General features: G+C 42.9%; 1 protein-coding gene across 2 annotated transcripts in view; it reads right to left on the bottom strand.

Moving 5' to 3' along the window:
- Nucleotides 1-24,105, bottom strand: part of Sh2d4a (SH2 domain containing 4A) — a 67,991-nt gene that overhangs the window by 3,970 nt on the left and 39,916 nt on the right. For both annotated transcript variants that reach the window (XM_037211776.1, XM_028883855.2), the window contains 4 exons: nt 22,427-22,538; nt 20,296-20,497; nt 16,386-16,516; nt 383-603 (listed from right to left, as the gene is read on the bottom strand). In XM_037211776.1, coding sequence (XP_037067671.1) covers nt 383-603; nt 16,386-16,516; nt 20,296-20,497; nt 22,427-22,538 — 666 coding nt within the window. The remainder of the gene's footprint in view (nt 1-382; nt 604-16,385; nt 16,517-20,295; nt 20,498-22,426; nt 22,539-24,105) is intronic.

The following is a 24,105-nucleotide window of genomic DNA, read 5'->3' as shown; positions in this document are numbered from 1 at the left end:
TTCCCTTGCTAGCTCCTCAGAGAATATCACTCCTCTATTCTAGATTTATGCAAACCTATACTGGCTTATAACAATCTTAAAAGCTATTTTCCTCCTGCTAGCTTCCCTTTCCTGCTAGAGTCCACGTTCTAGCATAGAACCTTCCACAGATGTGATCAGTATGCACATCTCCAGTGTTCTCAGCCCCAGTAGGATATGTCTGAGTATGTCAGGAGGATAGGATCAAGGACATAGCATTAAGATTCCTTATTATCAGGGGGAATAATGTGCCACCCCCTCCCGCTGCTTGCTCTTGAGCTGTATGCCTAGCCATGCCTGTCTTTATTATATATCTAAGTGACACTAATTCCCAAGGCAAATTAAAGCATGTGAATGGCTTCACCTTGTGATATTCCACCAAATCTGCCAGAGTGGCATGCTGCAGCTGGTCCACACCCAGGAAGCTGTAAGAGTCGGCAGATGCATCTATGAGGAAATGTTTGCAGCCCTCCTCAGACAGGTAGGACAGGGCATAGCCCTTGATCTTCTCACTGACGCGGATCAGAAAACTGCCTGGCACGCCTGTGCTCAGAAGTTCATTTGCTTTCTTTAGTGTGAGAATCCCTGTGGGAAGGGGGAAAAAAAGTCATTTCAGCAAAGTCCCTGCAGACCACTCCTCTGCTGCCCCTCACTGTACGAGTAGAGTTTGGTGAAAGGCAGAGCTATTCTGTGTGTAATTTAAGGTCCTCGGGAATCAGTAGAAACAAACCAATAAACAAAACTCTTGGTATTTGATAACTGGACAAACACAAAACAAATAGTTGGTTAACTTGCAGCAAGCTAGGTCATAATGGAGGGAGGGCCTTCAGCTGAAGAGTTTCCTCCATCAAGCTGGTCTGTAGGTCATTTCCTTGAGTACTGATTGATTGTGGGAGCCCAGACCTCTTTGGGCGGTGCCACCCCTGGCAGGTAGTCCTCTGAATTGTATAAGAAACCGATGTGAGCAAGCCAGGAAGCAGCACTCCTTCTTGGTCCCTGCTTCAGTTTCTGCCTCCAGATTCCTGCCATAAGTTCCTGCACTGCCCTCCCTTGATGGCATGTTGTGATTTGAGAGTTACAAGCTGGAATAAACCTTTTCCTCCCCAAGTTGCTTTTGGACAGTGTTTTAATCATAGCAACAGGGAAGCAAGCTAGGACAGTGAAAGAACTGTAGTTACAAACAGTTTCACTCAGACCCGTTTGGATTAACACAAGCTGTCTACCACTTATGAAAGTTTGGTGTGTTATCTTGACGGTGGTGTTGGGATTTGTCAGATCTGAAGTGAACTTCCGATGCTCTTGTAGGACCACCACTGTCTAATTATCAGGAGAACCTGACTTGGTCTAAAATAGTAGTTCTCCAACAGAAGCACGTGGGAGATTAAAGCCCCCCTGCTGTGAAGTTAAGGTGACTTGCATAGAGGATGAATGAGGAGAAAGACCCACCCTGAATGCGGGTAGCACTGCCCCATTGGCTAGTGGATGAGATGGAAAGAATGAGAAGAAGAATGCTAGTTGAGGGCTAGAATTCTCTTTTCTCCACTTCCGCATCCAATATGATGTGACTAGTCTCTCCCACATACTCCCCATGCCAACGTTTCCTGCTCATCATGATGGGAAGAGCCTCCCTCCCATTCCCACTGCCAACGTTTCCTGCCCATCATGATGGGAAGAGCCTCCCTCCCATTCCCACTGCCAACGTTTCCTGCTCATCATGACGGGAAGAGCCTCCCTCTCAGTCCCCCTGCCAGTGTTTCTCTGTCATGGAACCAAATAAATCTTCTCTTTCGTGGTATTACTGTCAGGTATTGTGTTCACAGTGATGTAAGAAGCAATGGATACAATTGTCATGGGTGTGGGTGATACTTCTATTCACAGGGTAGAGGCCAGGGCTGCTACTGATCATGCACAAGGCAGTGTGGCACTGTAAAAAAACCATCCAGCACAAAGCATCAATGGTGATAAAGTTGATACAGCCTAGTCTAGGAGGCCCTGAAAGTTAGTGACAGAATCAGAAGATACTCTGGTCTACTGAGTGCCAGATCTCAGTAGCAGGTCTTCTGAATTCTACTAAAACTAATATCCACTGGTCTTTGAAAGGCTAGAGCTTAACTTATGTCTTCATATATATAGTCAAAGGGGTAAGCTCTACATACAGACAAATATGCGGCTTTATGTAGCGAGGTATAATTAAGATGTCTCCTGAATTCCCACTCTCATTTCCCAGTTCACAGGCTTTCACTCATCCTTCAAAGTTCCCTTCTTATTTCTATTATAGTTCGTGAAATGAGTAGCCAGCATTGTAAACGCACAGAAAATAATCAACAGCACAGCTTGCCGAATTACCCCGTGGGCTCCGATTTGGGAGGGAGGAGCAATGTTCTTTTCATGTTCACTCTGCTTTGCAGCAGACAGAAGCTCCTGGCTTCCTGTGTTCCACCCTTACCTTGCTGCTGATAGTCAAGTTCTGACGACTAAGGAAACCAACAGAAGCCTTCCTCGTGAAAAGGAAATGGGTTCTCACAGCCCTTCTAATTGCTAGTGATTTTTTTAGTTCACTAAGTAAGCCTCAGCCACCCAGAGCACAATGTTTTTTTTAAAAAAAAAAAAAAAACTCTGTAAATAAATCTTTAACGAGAGGAAGAATTTAAAAAGCCCCATTCCCCCCACGTCAAGATCAACCCACCAACACTTCCCCTACCTGCTCTTTGCCCATCACTGTTCAGGAAGATGATGGCCCCAGTCCTATACCACAAAGCCCAGCATGAGAGCTTGTATCAAGCACTGGGGTTGGGAAAGTGCGGATAGATCCCTCTACTCAGATAGAAAATGGCATCCAAAAGGAAAGAAACCCAGGGCATCTCTCCCAGAGACCAACCACAGCTCTATTGTTGTGCCTCTCAGAAAGGTTGCTGATTCATGTCTACCATAAACATCCACCACAGTTGAAATAGGAAATACCCTCTCCCGCAACGCACCCCAGTTCATGTCTCCAATGCTTGGTTTCTGGATGCTGGTGCCATTTGGGGAGAATGTAAATCTTTGGGAGGCAGAGCCTAGCTGGAGGAAGTAGCCAGAGGGATGTCCTTACATGCCCATTGGCTTGTTCTCTTCCTCTCTTTCCTGTCTTCCCTGAGATTGGATCTTCTGCACATTCTCCTATCCTCAGGACGTTCTGCCTCTATGCATGGTGCCAAACAGCAGGCTTGAACCCTCTCAGATGAAGAACGAATATCATCTCCTTTCAGTTGTTCTTGATGGAATTTTGGTCACAGCAACACCAAGTGTGAACATTCTACCTGCCAGTCATTGTTCTAAACATTGTTCTCTGTGGCACCCGGGCAACCGTGGCTCCACAGTGACTGAGCGAGCATCTCAGTTCAGAAGCTGCACTCTCTGTGTCAAAAGCTCTAATAATGGCCCAGCAGACACAGGCTATTGCTTTCATTGTCTCTTTTGCCTTCCTATACATCTCTGGTTCCATGAATAAATTGTCTAAAAGACAGCTGTAAGTTGCAAGAAGGCCACAAACAACCATTCTCTGCCAGGACTACCCCATGATGGAAGTTAGAAGACGCCATATTACATTGCCTAGGAAAGGAGGACTATTTTTTATGGACACTGCAAATCTTCCTTCAGAAGCAAGAACTTATTAAACTTCTGTCTGGAGGAAAAGTAGTATTACAGAAAATCATTTCTTATTACAACCAAACTTACTGACAGATGAAGTCTTTAGTTCTAAGTTCCTTAACAGAATGGATAGATGTGTATAGTCAATGACATCTGAGTGGTACCCAGATGGATATGGATTCGTAAAAAGAAAGTTCTTGTGGAAAATTAAAAGGAAACCTGGGCTATTTTTTTTTCCTAAAATCGGGTGGTTTAGTAAGAATAAATCAAAGTATCTGCAAGTCTCCTGACCTCTGCAATCATCACCCATTACACACTATCTTAGCACTATCTAATCTACTAAGACACCAGAACACAATAAAATTATTTTGCAGTAAATGCCAGGTCATAATGCAATCTCCTTGCATATCACAGGGGTGAGGACAGGCTCAAAGGTGAGGGCCGTGTGCAAGAGGGTGGTTGCTTTCTACCTGCTTAGCCATGTAATTCACTTTCCTTAGCACAGGCTCTTGTTAAACATAAAAAAATAGGTTAATGTAAATGTTTCTTCACGGAAGTCCTTGGGGGACAAGGGAAGTGGATACTTTGAGGAGCCATGGCCACTGCCAGCCTTATGAGAGCCATGTCTGTGAAAGATAGGAATTATTGAGTACAAAGCCAAGTTCCAAAGTCAGGTATACTGGTCAGTGTGGTGTGAACAATGTCCTCACAGGCTTTGAATATGCACACTGCATGTCTCTAAGAATTATGAAACAACAGTCTTCACACCACCTCTCAATTCATGACACTTAGGGGCTGCCTCTGGGTATCAGCAATCTTCACACATTGTAAAGAAACCAGAGCAATCTGAGGTCCTGGAAGGGGAAGGGGAGTTCTGTGAGGGCAGAGAAAGAGAAAGGCCTATTGCTTTTATTTATTTGTTGGTTTTTTTATTGAGGCATCTCTCTAACATCCCAGGCTGGCCTGGAGCTCACAGAGATCTGTCTGCCTTTGCAGGTATTAAAGTCATATGCTACCATGTCTGACTAGTATTCAGTAAGTTTAATGGGATAGATTTCTACCAGGAAAATAGTCCATATATTTTAAGAATAGAATCGAGCTGGAAAGTAGCAGATGGATGTGAGGTGTCACTGCATGAGGTCTCATGGGCAGCAACTGTCCCTAAAGGGTCAAGGCACAGCTAGAATTGAGACTTCTGGGAGTGTGAACATTGGTGTGCAGGCCCAATAAGTGGAAGTGAAACCAGAAGGAAGTGAAACATGTTGTGGGATATTGTGATCACATTCTGACACTCCCAAGATTGCCAATAAAGTTTGCTTTGAATCAGAGAGCGGAGCTAACTACTACTGACCAAAATTAGCCATAGAGATTTTGGAGGACTGAGGACAGATAAAGAGACACAAGAAGTAGTAGGGCATGGTTTGGAGAGAGTCTCTGTCCTTTTTGGATTGAGGAAAGAGAGAGAGAGGAGGAGGTCACTGGTCACTTCTCCACTGATTCTCTGATCATTCATGTTCTTACCCAGACATCTGATTCCCAAGTTTTTATTTATAAAAAATAACTAGAAAAATGCTACATTTGGTGCTCCAACACATGGCATGACCATGTGGACAGAGAAGTCATGCCAGCCAGTACCTCTCTGCAGTTGCCCCATGGACCTCTCCAGGAGCACTCACAATTGTCAGCTGCTGCTTGCAGAGACTCTGGAAAGTGGGCTCAGCAACTCCCAAGAGCTGGAGCAGTAAACACAGCTCCCCTCCCACGCCTGCCTACATGAGGCTAGGCTCTCAGAGAACCAAGGGGGTGGAGCCAGCTGCCAGAACTGAGTGGCACAGGGCCTATCCACGGCCTAGCAGTTTAAATTTTGGCGCACATGGTCAGAGGATGATTCAGATGCTTACTAAAGGCAGGTCCAGGCCAAAAATAAAAAAAAAAAAAAACCTCTAAATAGCTACAGAATGCTTTAAAAATGTGCTTAACTTCAATGCTAAAGAAAAAAAAGAAAATGGGTATAGACAGTCATAGGAACAAAATATAGTCTAAAAATAATAAAGTGAAGTCTTTAAAGAAAGAATAAGTAATAAATAATAAGCCACATCAGGTTAGGAAATAAATAGGGCATCTGGATCCTGTATGGTGCTTTATTGACTTTGAAGTTTTGAATGCTGATGAGCAAGCAACAGCTGCTGAGAGACATTGGATTATAGAGGGACTGCTGAATTAAACCAGCCTATATACTTTAGAGATATCTTGGCTTAGAATGGAAGTCAAGAAACATGTTACATCCACAGGAAACAAAAAGCTTGGATCCCTTCAAATTTAGTAAAGATCAGACCAGGGGAGACCTCCTAAGGATCTTGGATGCAGACATGAAGGGAAAAGCCAGGAAGAACTACAAGTTGGTGATGTGTGTGTTGAATGACATGGGAACAGCTCTCAGACTGGATGAGGCATGGTAAATCTAGTTTGTCACAGACTCTTCATTACAGTTTGGTTATAAAGTCCAAGCAGACTTATAAAATTGACAGATGCCTTTTACCTGCTCAAACATAAAACAGAATATCATCTTTAGCTGACTTGTCACAGCACAAATTTTATACTTGTGTTAATACAGAGATGTATGTTACCTTTAAAAGTTTGTGTGTTTTCAGAAAAGACTTAGAAACTGATAAAAACAAGTAGCCCAGGTGATCCAGCCTCTCAGAATGCCTGTGTTGCAGTTTCCTCAAAATTCTGCATCCAGAACAACTTCAAAGCTGCTAGCTGAAATGGTCCAGCCTCACAGACTACTCCAACCATGACTTCAGATAAGCTCTGGACTTTCCCATTTCATAAAGATTGGACAACAAATAATACAACAGCTCTCCCAGGACTTGACATTATCTCAATTTTCTCAGGGTCTCCTAAAGATGCCATCACCCCCAGACAACAGGAAGCAGTCTAGAAAACATGATATTTTAGATAGACAGATGGTCTTCAAACACTTTAGATATTACATAATATGGCATGTAAGATATTTTAATAACATAAGACTTTTCGTGACAATGAGACATGTCTGCTCCTGGCAGCACCAATCTACTTCTGACAAGATGATGATCATCGAAGACCCTCCATAAGGAATTTGCTTTCTTTGTTGCAAAAGTTAGTCACTGGGCAAGAAATTGCCCTTGACTCGATGGCTGACAGTATGCTGTCCAAATTAGACAAGCAGGACACAAAAGAAAGTGACTGCTGGACTTTGCCAAGACAAGGTAAGACAGTCCTTCAAAATTCCTGCTTCAAAGAAAAGTCTGTCAGATATTCTAGGCCTGTAGGTTAAAGATGGATCCCCTGACATTGTAAAGGAACCTTGGGTGACTGTCCAGGCAGCCAAATGTTTCTGTCATTTCTATAGTTTTGAAAGTTGTTTGCTCTGCACTTCCTATTTACTCGGGTAATGTATCCTTCTCAGGTCTCTGATAGAGTTGAAAACTAGACAGTCATAGTGACAGTTTTTCTTGTTACCAAATTCAGAAAAGAAACTCACAAAAGAGTTGTAAAGTGTATAAGATTGAGAGACATAAAATCCTAAATTGTTTATCTAAAAAATGTTTTGAAGTCTAAAAAAAATAGTTATGGGTTGGTAATACATGTTAGGATAGAAAGTGAATTAGGTACAAAACTTTGGACTCACCAAGGTAGGATAGATAATGGAGTATTTTCTCTGAATTTTCCAAATGCAAATGGATTAAAAATTGTGAACCTGATGATTGTTCTTATTGTATATAGCTTTACTATGTTAGAGTTAAAGCCTTTCCATTTTATTTTGACAAAAGGGGGAAATGTTATGAGATATTTTTATTGCATTCTGATGCTCCCAAGACCAATAATAAAGTTTGTTCTAATCAGAGGGCAGGGCTAGCTACTAGCTGACAAAATACAGTCCTACATACTCCTCTCTGTATAATGATAGGGATGGGAACCTTCCATAGCAGCACCATGAAACAGAACATCCTGCAATGAGGGAAATGTCTTGTGTTGGCCAGATGATTGCTGCCAGCCCCAGGTATTTATTGAGATTTGAACTAGAGTGAATATGTCTGTGGACTCAAACTTCAGCTTTATTTTGTTTCCTTAGTTACTTGGCATGTTGTGGTCAATAGCTACTGCATTGGACTGTTTTGTTTTTATACTTCCCTGGAATGAAGGTGTGACCAAAACAGCCCTGAGAAAACTGATTTCTGCCCAGAAGAGATCCACAGACCCAAAGGGACTCACAGGGGCTCTAGTTAGAAATCCAGCGGGCAGAGAGTATCCCACAAGAAGAAGTTGGTAGGATGATTATTCCCATAGCACCTCCTGGAAAATTTCCACTCAGTCTGCAACCAAAGAATATGAGGCACTTTGATGCCTCCTAAGCTATTTCCTCTGGCCCTGCTGAGCACCTACCTGGCACCCATCACCCATGAGTGCTCACCTGGTCTCAGCTGTGTAGGCTCATGTACAGCACATTCCATAAGGACCATCTTGTCCTTCCTCACTTCCTTATGACCTTCTAGCAGTCAGGCCCCCACACTGACATACTTTATATCTTCAGCACCCAGCCCTGGAAAAGACCCAGCCAACTGATTCCATCTCATAATCGACACCTCTGTGAAGCTACTGCCTCTGGTCTGAGAACTGTTAGAGTCAACGGATGTGTGCCCTTCTGTATGAAGTGCCACCAACTGTGCAGCTGTAGAACATACTTTCCGTGTCTGGAAAAATGTGTGTTTGGATGAAATGAAAGATTACCAAATAATGACACAATGTATTGCTTCATTGATCCCTTAGAGCAACCCTACAAAAGAGTAATATGACCACTTTGAAGGAAGCCTTAAGGGGATGGAGAGATAGCACAGCGGTTAAGAGCAGCTGCAAGGGACCCGAAGTTGCATTCCCAGTACACACATGGCTTACAACCATCTGCAACTCCGAGCACCCATATGGCAGCTCACAGCTCCCTGTAATTCCAGTCCCAGGTGATCTAATTACTACTCTCTCCAGGCCTCCATAGGCACTGGGCATGAGTGTGGTACAAATACATATATGCAGGCAAACATTCATATAGTTAAAATAAAAATAATAAATAATTTTAAAAATGCCTCCAAGTATGTTCACAAAGAACTACATAGCCCTATAGGGTCCTTAAGAAGATCAGGATAAGTGTGTCACTGGCTCTAGGCATTGAGCCTATAACCAAACTCTTACCCACTCAACCAGGATGCCTCATCCCGTGATGATACAGTGTGCTTCTGTTTATGTTTCATCTTTTATTTAATCTTTTTTTTTTAGATAAAAGATGATTTATTTAATCATCTTTTATTTAAAAAAAGCGTTCTAAATAAAGAGAGCTGGTACTATTATCATCCTATTTTGTAGACAAGCAAGCTAAGCAGGGGGAAGCCAATGCCAAGGTTGCAGGATCAGGGTCTGTTCTGGGTCCTCAGCTCTGGCATTTTGCTTTGAACTCATTATTCTCATCAAATTTTACAAATGTGTTTTCCACAAAGAGGTGCTCGTATCTACCCTGAGCAAGTTATAGAGGATGCATGTCTCTTGAAATACTAAGTGTGGTCAGGCTGGGTGTTCAGATCTTACTAGGAGGCTATTTCCCACTCTCCTCAGCTCAGACTTTGTGTTGTAGATACTGGAGGCTTCACTCGGGGCGGTCACAATGCTACAAGCCATTGTGGCCATTGCAATGCTTCCCAGAGTCAGGCGGCTGCAGGTCGCCAGTGTCCTGGGCCGGTCTCCCATGCCTCCTCTTCTTCCTTTGCCATCTGTGCTACACGCCTGCCTCTGGGCTTCCCCAAAAATATGCAAAGGGAGAGGCTGCTGGAAAACAGCATCTGCAGAGGGACATGTCTCTGCTGTTAGGGTACCCTGGAGTCTCCTATGCCAATCTGCCTGCAGCATAGGATGAGGAGCAACGGTTTCTACAGTCTCCAGCTGCACCCGGAAGAGGGTCTGAGGCTTCACAGCCTCTCCTTTCTACCCCATGCACTTTCAGCTCCTTCTGCACTTCAAAGCAGTATTCCTGAGAGCTCTGGGACCTGCCCCAAGTCCCAGCTCAGAAAAGATGACCATGACCAAAGCTCTGAAAATATCACTCAACTGTTTCCCTCATAGTTAAAGGACAGAATGATTAGCATTCCCCATTCTCATTAGCTCTCTTGATGGTGATACTTACCACCCAATGCTTAGTGTGCACCTCACACAGTTTTGAGTACTCTATATCTATTAAAAGATTTGGTCCTTAGTCATCCTGCATCAACAGAAAAGTGACAGAAACACAGAAGTCATGTCTTCTGGCCAAGGCCACATGGTTTCAGATATGAAGCCCTTCAACCAACTCCATATGTGTGCTCTTAACCACCACTTATTCCTTTAGGTTTCTTTCCCTGACATAAAGAAACGGTGCCCAACATTATATGGTTGTGGTAAGAAAATGTGTGCTGATCAAGAAAAGTCTAAGGACAGAAATCATTATTTCTTCAATGCTCTAAAATCCCATTTCTACACAGATCCTAAGCAGGATCCCTCAAAGCAGAGGTATTCACTCTTGCTTCTACTATACCCACTCTGCTGACCACTGGCTTCTGGATAAACTTGAAGCTCCAAAAGTATGATGGAAAACTATAAGACTACATCCTAAATCATAGGTACAATGCTTGCCTAACATACTGGGTTCCATCCCTATGCATGTGAGCATGTGCGTATGTGCACACACACACACAAAATTGGCATCTTGGACATGTGTAACTCAAGTAACATTATTTGCAATACATTAGTAATGGAAAATTTGAAGTCCAAGGCCTCTATTCTCAACATGAATAGAAATCACAGTGACATCTTTGCAGATGGCACTGAGTCATTGATAAGAAAGATCAGAGTATTCCAGAAAAGAACAGCAGTGCACAGCATTCTCTGCAGAAGAACTAAAACCTGTGCAGCTTTAACCCCTTTCTGTTTCATCTTCTCCAGTTCCTTAAAAATTTGCACAAACCCCAAATCTGTATACAGCCAATAGAGAAATATAGATAATAATGATGAAAAGTGTCTTGATGCCACTAATGTAAGTTTACTTGCTAAACAGAGCCATGCTGGTTCCTCCAAGGGCACACAGTGACCACCAGGGAATGGGCTTCCAGTTGCCTGCCACACACAGTGGTGATGCATTTTTTTTTGCTTCTTAGTCATAGTCTAATTGCTTCATGAAATGTGTGTGCCCTAGATATAATGACATAGGATGCAAACCATCACCCGAGGCTTAGCTACAGACTAGGAAATGCCACATACATCAATAATTTGTACTTGGAAGACAGCTATACGAGAACCCCTTTGCAGAAGATGAGAAGAATTTGATGTCCTACATCAAGAAATCTCTCCTCTGAAGCAAGATGGTCCAAGGATAGATCACTAATGGGCACTGACTGGCAGGTCTGCTGACGTGTATCTACGAGTCTTTCTTAATGAGATCAGTTGCCTACATCAGCTATGATGGTGTCTTGTCCCCTTGCAGAAGGAACTGAGGCTATGACAAAAGCTGAAAAAATGGAGAAACATACAAGACCTCACCATGATGGCTGTCTACAGGAAGTTTGAATTCCAGGAATAACTACTCCCACAAAAGATGGAGAAAATTTAACAGAGGCAGAGAGCTGTATCAAACTAGAAGCAATGTAAACATCTGTAGTATGAGCCAAGGCTGTCAAATCCCACTAAAAGTAGAGAATTTGCTTTCAGAGTGGCCTAAAGTATAAATTCTTGGGACTACAGCATCTAGGAGGCAGGCTCAGTCACATGCCACATCAGCAAAAGGCATCCACAGGGAATAAACAAGGATGGGGCTACTTCGCGGAGCTCAGTCATATCCTATTTGGTAACTGTTAATAATTTCAAAACTAACTTTCAACCCGATATGAAAAGCAAGTGTGTGAGTGAAATTACCCAGCAACAAAGACTGCTGAGGAAACCCTCAACGAGAAATGGGTTCCTGTTAGGATTCTGTACATGCGCAACTTGCAACTTGGGGATCTTGTCTGGAGCCTTATTATGTCATTAATGGGCAACTGTGTCCCAGCCTAAAAGCCGGACATATACCCCCATGCTGTCTCTCTGAGCCTCTCTTTCTGTTTCCTCTCTGCCAGGCCTGGCTTCTCCATCCTATCCCCTCTTCTTTCTAATGAAGCCCATTCTGACTCTGGTAGCCATGGCCTGTGAATCTTCCACCGAACAACCAGCACTGTTTATCCTTTCAGTTCCTACCTTCCTTTCTGTGTTTTTACAGTCTCTGGCAGCTTCTAAGACACCTACACTGTTACAGTTTGGTCACTTAGGAGAGGTGAGGAAACGTTGGTAGAGTGAAGTAATGAACGTGTGGTAGAACTTCAAACCTGAGTTGTGTTTATTCATTGACTCTCTCAGTGAGTCCACAAAGCATGTTAGTGGGTATGATGCATTATGTATCAATACATTCTGGAGTTGTATTGATATATATAACCTCAGAACCTGGGGTTAGCTTATGCTCGGTGACTTTGCTGGTCAGTTGGGCAGGAGGACTCTCTGGGGTTTATCCATATACTTCATAAACACCAGAGACTGAACAGTGCGGCTGAAAGACTGCAGGACCCTGGTGCTAGCTGCAAGAATAAAATGGATTAAAAACTGGTATTGTATTCAAGGGACAAGACACTTGAACGGAGAATTACAGTCTAGGACAGCAGGATGGGAAGAGATAAAAATAACACAGACAAGAAGAAATAATCCCTTTTGTTGAGGAAACCAAAAATCAGACTTAATGTCAGTATTTGGAAGATCATGAGTGTAGAAGACCTAAGAGTTTACTTCAGCAGCTCCCGCCTGCCTGGTGGCTGCATCCTCTCCCACAGACTCAGCCTTGACGGGCCGACTTCCCAAACAGCCAAACCCTCTGAGCCTTTGTGGTGGCTTCTGTCCCGTGTCACCATCGCCTTCTGAGATGAGCTGCCTTCTTAAGGAGAAGTCAGTCCTCGCAAAGGACACAGCGTTTGCAGTCATTAAGTCCTGTTTTACTGAAGAACCATGTGCTCCCTGCGTACCTGTTGCTCAGGACGCTGAGACCGTGATGAAGGGAAGAGCGGAAGCAAAGGCAGGGCCAGAACGGAAGCCTTGTTCTCCGGGGCTCTTCTGAACTCTTCCCACACGAGCTCATTTGCTCTCTACAGAAACCCCTGCACGTATTTACCCTCTCCCCATTCACCAGGGAGAAAGTGCAACTCACAGCTTGATGTTCTGGAAATTAGGCTTCCAAACTCCTTGCCTCTTTCATTTCTCTTCATTTTCACCCTTGTGGGGTAGAAATTAAAGACTAGGACATTCAAAAACAATGGTGTATATGGTATAAAATTAGAAAGTCACCACAGATACCCAGATATAGGGCAGGCCCAGGAAAGACACGAAAAGACCTCATGCTTACACCTCACACTGATCCTTGGCACAGAGACCGCCTATAACTAAAACAAATACCAACACATTTAACAGCAGTGAAAGGGCTGAGGAGGTGGCTAAAGTACCTAATACACAGCCAAAAGACCCGCGTTCCTATTCTTAGCACCCACACCGAAGCTGGGTGCTAAGTACTTAGGCTCAGTACTGGAGAAGTGCAGAGAGGCAGATGCCAAGGACTTGCTGGCCAGCAAGCTCCAGGATCAGTGAGAATCCTGTCTCAAAGGTCAAAGTGGAGAATGACAGAGGAAGAAGCCTGACACTGACCTCTACACCCTGATGCACAGGCATGGAGGCCAGCACACGCATGCACACATAAATAGATAGCATTGCTAAGATGGGACAGAAAGGCAGGAGGCAGAACAGGGGGAGCAGATGGAGTGGGATAAATATCAGTAAAGTGAAATACACAAATGTATGAAATATCATAAGAAAAACCATTATTCCCATGCTTACTAAAAAATGTTTTCTTTTTAAAAAAGCAATAAAAATGGTTAAGGTGGTGAATTTTAAGTAATGGGAAGTTTAACACAATAATAAACAGAAAGATATCTGTATACCTTGCATCTATGAAAAAAATAAATTGCATGTCGGTTGTACGTGCTACAGGCAGAAAATCATAAAAGATAAAAACTGAACTGAACAGCACTGAAATGAAAATGTGTGCCTTAAAATGTGCCAGGGTGTTAAAAGGTAAATCATAGACTGAAAGAAAGTATAGCTAGCCCATATAATTGATAAATTATGAGTATTTAGAATATACAAAATTCTACAAATCAAAATAGGAATTCAATAAATATTCTTGAAAATGATCAAAACATCTGAAGAACTGTTGCAGCAAGCACTCACCCAACAAATACATGAGGGGCCCAGGCTCACTGCACATCAGGGCAAGCACAATCATTACAGTTCCACTGTGGACCCACAAGACAGAAGGAAATGAAGTCAGGCAGCATCAAGCATGGGCAAGCACAGAGAAGATCAGAAACTCGGGAACGAACGGAGGTGTATACATTGGGGTCATCACTTCAGGGGCATTTGTTAACACTCAGTATGGACTGAGTGTACCTTGTTCAACACGCTTATCCACAAGTGCTTCCGATTTTGGAGGTTGTTTTCATGATAACGTACTTCAATAGACCCACAAGTTGAGCATTTAGAACCAGAAAATATAGGACATGACATGTTCTAAAATCTGAAGTATTTGAGCAACATGTTAGCTCAAGTTCTGGAGTGTTTCTGATTTTGGCTATTTGGATTAGGAATGTTCAACATGCATACTTAAACATACATATGTCTCTCCTTTCCAGAAATTCTATATCTGGATAAAGCCTGAGGAAATTATGCTATGTGAGTATGATGAGATGTGCTCAAGAGTGATATCAGGCCATTTCTATATTACTAACTAGGAAACACATGAGCAGTTGTATTTCAGAGAGACAAAGTGTGCTCTACCCTCTCTCCATCATGGAAATGTGAAACTCAGTCTTCCTAAAATGGAAGATGAGGATATATGCTGACTGCATATTTATCATCACATTATTCATTTATCATATTATTTATTTTGCTTGTAACCATGATAAATATTTGTAGAACAAAACAACAATGTCATATTTATAAAGTATTATATGTAACACTCCGGAGTTGTATTTTCTAAGCAAAGCTCCCAGGGGATTGTTAGTCCTGCTATGTCTTCTAGCTTCCCACGACTCTTTCAGACAGAACTGAAAAAGTTCATATGTCAGAATTCTCAATGACATCAGCTAGCACTTCCAATAACACTTTCATACCCGTCTGTTTAAAAAAAACAAAACCACAGAAACGAACGTATGACCGCTCTCGTCATCAGGGATGGGATAGAGCAACTGTCCAAGGCCACAGGAACTACAAATGCCGATTTCCTGTGCTTATCTTAGAAACGAAACCATGGGCAGCGGACAATGGAGGTGGTCCTGGCGGAGGCACGCAGAGTCAGCAGAGTTCTCTGTTGGTCTCGGACTGCAGCACACCTGCACAGAGGGGAGAGGCACTTGCCACCCTGCCCCTGGAGGGGGTAGCAGTCCTTCAGGAATGGTCAAAACCCATGTCTGACCTTCAGACATATTCAAGGACAGCTGGCAGGTCTGCTGAGACACAGGCTACAAAGCGGCTGTCAGGAAAAAGCCATCATGCATGAGCTGGGGGCTTTAGAAGTGGTTGCTCACGCTGTGTGTTTGGGAACTTCTTTTCTGTGGTCTATTTGTGTGTGCAGTGACGCTACTGAAAAGTGAGATGCCTTAAACATAGTTCAAACCAAGACACTCAAACCAAGACAAGTGGGAGAGAATGCCTGGGATGCATACTTAGGGAGTAAGTCCAATTCAACTACGGGCAATTCCTTTTCTTTGTTTTTCTTTTCTTTTCTTTTCTTTTCTTTTCTTTTCTTTTGTTTTCTTTTCTTTTCTTTTCTCTGTTGGGATTAGAACTGGGCACTTCATACATTCTCAGCAAATAACTCTGTCAGAGCTATACCCCAGTCACCCAACCACAGGTCATAAAGAAACAACCGACTTTTCTTAAAATGAAGCAGCCAGTGAGTATCACCTGGGTCGACAGAGGAGCCTCAGTTAACCGTCGTCTTAAGCCAAATGCTGAAATGATCAGCTAATACTATCCCAGGACTCAAAGAACTCTATCTTGCAGAAGACATACTAGAGCATCAAAAAAAGAAGGATCAAAGTCACAGGATTCTTTAAGATCAAAAAAGCTTCAGATTCTCATTTAGAGGATGAGGAAATTGGGGTTCAAGTAGGTTGAGCAGCTATAGAAAGAGACCATTGTTTCTTCAGGGTAGTGCAACTAGTTAAGAAAGCTGACCTTCTGCCTGCTGACCCAGCCCCACTACATCAATCAGCCCCCACTGAGTTTCTAGTGGAGGAAGACAGTGGCATTTGCTGAAGTTACACTCTCTCCTCTGAGTCCCTAAGGAAGCCCTGCTTTCCCCATCTACCCTGGAGTGCTGTATTTGCGGTGAAGAATTAACCCACATCATGCACAGTGGCCATGAATACCGACTGCTTTCTAAGTAGGCACAAGAAAGCAACCCTCTGCAAAGAACTGAGAAAATGCTTCATGAGAATAATGCGCAAGACTGTTAGTACAGCACGAAGAAGGGAGGGGAAAGCCCTCATTGTTTGTCTTTCTTGGAGCAAGCATGTCTGATCTGCCACAGAGACGGTCTCGGTACTCACCGTGGAACCAGGGAGCGATGGTGTCTGAGTTTTTCTGGAAACCTGCACGGAATGGCAGCTGTTCCTCTTTGAACCATCGAATGATGTCCTCCTGGGTGGAGCTGGACTCTGTCCTTATCACTCCCTGATTCCTGTGATGGGTAAGACGATTCTCAAGTTAGCGCTAACTATTTTGAAATAGTGTCCTCCATGCTGCTATATTCATAGATCAGAGTCTGGCTCAGCCACTATCGAGAAGCTTCCTCCTACAGCAGATGGGAACTAATACAGAGACCCACAGCCAGACATTATTCAGAAAGTGAAAGACCTAGGAACACTCAGCCATAAATGTCTCCATCCAATCCCTACCCTGAGGGCTCAGGAAGCTGTGTGGAAAAGGACACCGGGAGAGTGGAATAGCCAGGGGGTATGGATGGCACCAAGAAAAAGATCTTCCAGACACAGCACGCATGACCTCACAGAGACTGTGGCAGCATGCACAGGGCCTGCACAGGTCTGAATCAGCTAGGATCCAGTGCTGAGAGGGGGAAGTGGACATGAGCTCTCATTACTAACCCAGACCAACTGACACCTGCTTACAAAAGAAAAAGAATTAGTTTTCTCACTGGGTGTACAAACTTAAAGGAAGCCCCATGCCCAGCAGTAAATGCCTACACAAAATGAACTCAATGGTGTTTTGGGGGGAAAATTGTCTTATAATATTTTGTTTGGGCATTTTTTTTTAAATCTCACTGGTCTTTTGATTGTTTATTATAATTTCTAGTTGTGTGTTTTTATGGGTTTTATTTTTTGTGTGTTTGTCTTATATTTTTTTTACTGTTTTTAAAGTTATTTTTTATGCTGATTTGTTTCCTTTTCTATTTGCCTGCTTGTTTTCTAAAGAAGAGAGAAAGAAGGTAAGGAGTTGGATGGATGGAGATGTTGGGGGGACCTGGGAGGAAATGGAGGGGGAACTGTGATCAGAATAGAGTATATACATTTTCAATAAAAAATAAGCTTATGGGAATTTATGATAATCTGATTATAGATGTAATATTTTTATTTGTGCTAAAGGAGAATTAAAGTTTTAATTGTAATTAAGGGAAAAATAATGATCCATTATGTGAATGCATATATGTGTATAGCCTTACACATATACACATGTGTGTGTGTGTGTGTGTGTGTGTGTGTGTGTGTGTGTGTACATACATATGCACATACAAACTGACTTATAACAATTCAAACAATGAAGAACTGGAAATATTCAAGAAAAAATTTCTACTATACTAAGCATGTACAGACATTTTTGATTATCATTATTCCCTAAACAATACCATATAAGTATTTACTTATTTGTATAGCACTTACATTATATTAGTCATTATAAGTGATTTAGAGATTATTTAAAGTACAGGGAGACTATGCATGCATTATATGCAAACATTGCACCATTTTATACAAGGGGCTTGAGCATCTTTCACATTTTGGTCTCACATTTTGGTCTCTTTAAGGGGTCTTGGGAATTGTCGCCATAGATACTAATGGACAACTTTATGCAGAGAGGCAGAGGAGTGAGGAAGAAGAAAAGGGTGAGGGAGAAGACAAGGGAGGAAGAGGTAGGAGGAGAGAATTACATTCATTTCCATTTCCAACATCTAATCATGAGGCAGAGTTAATGGTAGGTTGGGCCACCTACGTGCCACCATTATATGGTTCTTCAAGGTCAGAGAAGGAGAAACACCTTCATCTGACTGGTCCTAAAGGACCAGTCATAGCAATAGCCACTACTGTGTTAGATTCAAATTCACTTTACTATGGGTTAGGAGGTCCACGAACTTCCAATTAACAATTGGAGGAAAGAAGAGTTCAGAATTGGGAGCTGTTTTCCTGGCGAGGATGGGTGTGTGAACAAAGGCAAGCACACGTAATGTAATGACCTAGCTGCCTCCCTAACTCCCTAAATCGCTTGCTTTTTCCTCTTCTTCCTCGGTTTCTGCTCACCTCCTTCTCTTGCTTCTTCTCTCACACTCTGAGGAGGTTTATTTCTACTAAAAGATGCTCTTGGAAGAGGAAGGTAAAGGGTGTAAGTCTGCAGACCAGGAAGGAAAGATAAACAACAGCACCATCTTGAGATCCACTTGGCATCAGAAGGGGGTTCCGGGGTGGGTGGGTCCCACCACAGAAGGCAGAACCGCAAGGTAATAAACATTATTCCCAAATCCTGCTCAACCAACCGCTGGATGAGCAGAGTGAACTTTCATGCATATATGCAAATATGGCTATGTATTATCATTTATGACATTCAGAGGATTTGAGAGAAAATGTCTTATAATATTTGACTTCTCCAGGAAGCAGACCTGGCATACACACATGAGATTATAAGACAAATTATCATACTAGTTTCCACATTAGCTTCCTTTTCTCCACAGAATCCTCAGAGATGGAGTAAAATTCCACATACATGGGACAGGCTAGTGTCTGTGTTTCTCTGGGCTGGCTCCTGACTGACCTGTCTGTCATAGCTGCCCAGAGTCCCAAGCCTCGCCCCATCCATTCTGACACACAGAGAGCTCTTCACACAGTGTCTTAAGTTGGAAAAAATGATCTGAGCACAACTAACAAGAACCGTTTCCTTCCCTTTAAAGGCCACCTGCACTGCCATCCATTAAATACACTAAAAACTACAGGAAAGAGACATCATGTGAGCCGCATCCATGCTACCCCATGAAGGTGCTAGAAAACAAGAAAAAGCTGTTCATGAAGCTCTGTGGCCAGAGTTACACTAGGCAGAGCCATGTGCAGGAGTTTATTTAAGAGCTGTTACAAAGCTAACAGGAGATACGTATTTCCTGACTTTTTATTTTTAACTGGAAGGGGAAAAATAAAAAATAAAACCTCACTTCCCAAAGTGTGTACATGATGTTGGTCACCACGTCTCAATATGGAACTTTCAGGGCAGTAGGAAGAAATAATTACAGAAAAAGAAATGAGTCACCCTTGTGTTTCCTCTGAGGTCATAATCCCTATTTAGAAAAAACTAATTTTTTTTCAAATTAAGAAACAAAGATTATTTGTTTCATTTTGCTGAACTCTTAACGGAGAAGTATTTTTAGTTTTGATTTCAGAAGGCAATGCTAGCTGCAGTCTGGAGCATGCAATCAAAAACTGATCTTAAAATATTTCTTTCTAAATATTGCAATATTAGGGCTGAAGATGTAGCTTAGTAGTATAGTGCTTGCCTAACATGTGAGAGGCCCTGGGTTTGATCCCTACTACAAGCAATCAAAAAAATTAGAATATTAACAAGTCTATAAATCAGTAGTCATTTTTTAAAAAAAAAATTTGATAGCAAACCTGAGGGATGGGGTTTTATTCTGGTTATCGGTATTTTCTTTTTTTAGCCTGCCTGCATGTGCTATGCCTAGAAAGGCAAAGGTGCCTTCATCCCCAAATAGAGACTTGGATCCAGGATGGAGCATTTCAAAATTCTGAACCTATGATCTCGGTTCTGCATCTTAGAAAGAGAATTGCCCTCAAACCCTGACTCTTCAGCAGTCCTTGGCAGTCCCAGGCTTGCGGATAGAGTCTGTCTGCTTGCAGGATCCTACTTTGCTATTTTTTTTTAACCACTAGAGGCAATGTTGAGCATCATCCATCCTCCCCCTCCCCATGCCCCCTGTTTCTCTTAGCTTGCTGCCTCTGGGTGGAGGCGGGGAACAGGAAATCACCTATCTAGACATCTTCTCCCTGTGCTTGGGTTATAATTATAGCCACTGTGGATATCTTACAGCGAAGAAGCAAGGCTAGAGGCCAGCTAGAGGCGAGCCTGCGTTGACCTAAGCAGCGAGCCAGCTCCCGGTGCCCCAAGATATATAGCTTTAATCAGCCCATCCCAGGGCTTGTGATGAAACCCATACGTGTGGTTTCTTACCCTACAGACTTTGGAGGGTTTCCTAGTGGGTGTAGGAACTGGGGCTTCGGGGGAAGAGGAGGTCTTCTAGGCTTCTGTGGGCCAGCCAGAGGGCTCTGCAGCCCCTCTCCACTCCTTCCCCTTTGGGATAGCCTCTTGTAGTCTTCTCGAGCTTGTTTGGCTAAGGAGCGTCTCTTCTCATCGGCTGCCTTGGATTTTCGCACTAGAAAGACAAAAGCGTCTGAGGAAGTCCATCAGGCTTGCTAAAGGTCACATTCAGAGCCCGCAGACACAGGAGACCAGTGCTGAGCAGTGGTGCCCTGGAAAGGCTCCTGGCAGAGTTGGCCTTGTGCTTATATTAACAATCACTCCCTGTACCTAGGATAACATTTTAAGAGCTCTCCTGCACTTGCTGCGGCATTCCTATCTGCATTTGGGAGCTGAGGACTTCCCGAGGAGAGGAAAGAAGGACAAAGGGGAAGGGGGGAGGAGGAAGTGGAAATGCATGAGTTCGCTACTGCACTTTGCAGGACAGAGCTGTGAGGTTGGAGAGACTGGGAACAGCAGAGGCCAGAACCACATTCCTGATAGAGGCATGGTCCGGACGCAGTGCATTCCAAGTCGTGAGCAGAGACTAGGAAGGCAGGACTTCGCCATCACAGGTGACCTAGGAAAAGAACAGCTAGACCGGTCACATCTAGAGTCCACTAGAGGCTTCACTGAACGTGAATTGGCCCAAACGACAGAAAGTAAAGGAATTTTACCCAGAACACCTTAGTAAATATACAAAGCACTTCCCAGTGTGTCCTTGAAGCTTAATTACTTTCTAAAATAGAGGGCATTGTCATGTTCTAGCCTTATAGTGTTAAAGAGTAACGCAGGACGCAATAACCATTTCTTCAGGGAAGAGGAGGTCGTTCGAGACAGGGTTTCTCTGAGTAGCCTTGGCTGTCTTTGAACTTGCTCTGTAGATCAGGCTGACCTTAAACTCACAGAGATCTGCTTGCCTCTGCTTCCCCAGTGCTGGGGTTAAAGGCATGTATCATTTCTGCACAACTTCAAAGTTTCCAGGTTTCTTCGTTTTGTTTTGTTTGCAATAACCATTTTCATTGAGGGTTTTTTTTTTAAATAATTGAGGTATTATGGGTTAAATATTGCCATGTTTGACATTGTACACATACTAAAAACATTTCATCCTACCAGAGTTTCAGTGCTTAGCACAAGAAGGCCACAGATTGGATCTCGAAAATATTTTTTGTTTCACAAAAACTTTTATCATAATGGAATGTAACAGAACTGCAGACCAATTTAGGATTCTTAGAATCCTGAAAATCTTGATGTTTAGGTTCTGCCTCTCTCTCTGCCTCAAGCAACTATCAGGCAGTTGAGTCTTCTCTGTTGATGCCAAGGGAAGACTCTAATCCATTCTTAAGCCTGGGTTGCCCATCCTCTGCCTGACCTGTCTTTCTGGTTTGGCCCTGGCAGTACAAGCTCAAAAGAGCATCAATGTTGGGTCAGAGGCATAGAGCATGAGGATGATGCAAATATATCCCACCTGTCAATTCTGCACACTTTGTATTACGAAGTTATATGGTGGACATTTCACAATATACCTCATACTCACCTGAGATAGGTCAATTTAAAAAAAAAACTGTTTAAAAGCATATACACTATTGAGAACTTGGGGAGAAAACCAAAACAGAGTAACAAGAAGTAAAATTCAAATGAATTATTTAAAAATCCAGCTTCTCCAAGAAAATCAGGTTTCACATGTTAATAATCTCCCTGTTCTCTCCATCATAATTTAGAATTTTAAAATAGTGATATTTTATACTACTTATAATTTTTTTCTTCTACAAGAAAAGGACATATTTTAATGTCAATGGGCATTCTTCCATGGGATATTTTTCATAACGATATACAATTCTAGCATACAGAAATGTTATAATGTAATGATATAAAGATGAATGAAAAGCCTTCTGCTACCCAGGCATCTGAGCAGTTATCACTTACTGATAACACCTGGGTGACAACTCAATGCAAAGACACTTCTCAAGGATGCCCTTCCAGTGCCCCCTGGCTGAATAACTTCACTGGAAGAAGGTCCAGCTGAGGGCCTGGATGGTGCGTCTGAGATCCCCCGGGTACTCACAAGATGCCTGCCATTCTGAATCCTCTTTCCAGCTCTTGTATATCTGCTTGGCTTTCTCGTCCTCTATTTGTTTTATTTCTTCATCTTCCTTTTTCTTGACGGGCTCTTTAGTCTGTTTGAAAATAAAAATAGAGATGGGAAGTGGTGAAAGAATGTGGTCGTTTCTTTAGAGGACAAAGGCACCGTGCCTTCTATTTAACTGTCTCTGGCCCACTAGGGAGGTACTTGGTGTACCTTGGGTCAGAGGCATAGTGTCATGAGGATGATGCAAATATACCCCACCTGTCAATCCTGTATACTTTGCATTATAAAGTTATATGGTGGGCATTTCATAATATACCTCATACTCAACTGAGATGGATCAGTTTAAAAAAAAACACAACTGTTTAAAAACATATGCACTACTGAGAACTTGGGAGAAAACCAAAACAGAGTAACAAGAAGTAAAATTCAAATGAATAATTTAAAATCCAGCTTCTCCAAGAAAATCGAGGTTCGCATGTTAATAATCTCCAAGAGCTTCAGCTACCTCTGTGTGGGACTCTAGACTCTGTTCCTGATCCTCTCACAGGCTGTTCCTGATCTTCTCACAGAAGCGAGAAAGAAGAACATAACACAGAGTTACTGTGAGCATCCATGAATTCAGGAGTGCCTAGCGCATTGCACAGCACCTAAGACCTTTCTAAGCAGTCCTTCCCCAGATGTGGCATTTAGCTACTCCAAATATACTTCCCTGAAGTAAATATGCTGCATCATGGGGCCAGTGTAGACACTGACCTGCTGTAGCTAACAGAATCCCAAGAGCAATCTCAGCTGGGTGGGGTCTAAATGTTCTCCAACCTTGTATCCAAATAGGAGAATGTGATATGTGATTTGGGGTGTTCAAAAAAAGAATGAGGTGCTTTTTCTCCCTTAAAAACACACAAAAATATCACTTTGAAAAAGGGAAATACACTCCAGAGTGAGTTCAAGTTCAGCACAATTTTGTAACAACATGTCTCAAAATGAAAAGAGGGTCGTGACCACAGCTTGGGCATAGACCAGCTCTGTGGAAGCTCTATTCCTGGCTTGCTTAGCATGTGAGAAGCTCCAAGCTCAATCCCCTGTGCCACAAGAGGAGGAGGAAGACCACGAAATGACAATGATGACTTTCCAGCCAGCTGTCCCAGCATCAGGACCTGAGTTTGAATCCCTAGTATCCATCTAGTAGCTGGGCCTTGTGGCATGTGCCTGTAATCCCAGTGCTGGCAGGGTAAAGACAGGTGCATACTGGGGGCAAACAGCATGTTCTAGGCTAAGTGAGAGACCAAGTCTCAAAAAATATGCAAAGCCACAGAGGAAGACATCCAGAGTACGCACGGGCCGCATGCTCGTATATTGGCAAGCAAATCCTCTCCCAGGTAGATATCACACACACACAGACACACCACCCATCTCCAAATGTGCACAAAGATTGCCTTGCGATGAATGTATTTTACCACAATTAAAATACAAATTGTGGTGGGAACCTGGGTTTGGGTTGCTGTAGGAAACCATAAACCACCACAAAGGCAGTCAAACTGTGAAACTGTGCTTTGAGCACATCTTTTATTTTTACCCTTTTCTTACATTGTTTTCCTGCCGAGAGCCAAGCTCCTACCGTTTGTGGCACAGCATTTTATAAAATCCAAAGAACAGCT

This window comes from Peromyscus leucopus, chromosome 17 (assembly GCF_004664715.2).
Source record: "Peromyscus leucopus breed LL Stock chromosome 17, UCI_PerLeu_2.1, whole genome shotgun sequence".
In the NCBI taxonomy this organism is placed as follows: domain Eukaryota; kingdom Metazoa; phylum Chordata; class Mammalia; order Rodentia; family Cricetidae; genus Peromyscus; species Peromyscus leucopus.
Note: the sequence above shows the minus strand (reverse complement) of the source record. Positions and strands in the feature narration are given on the sequence as shown.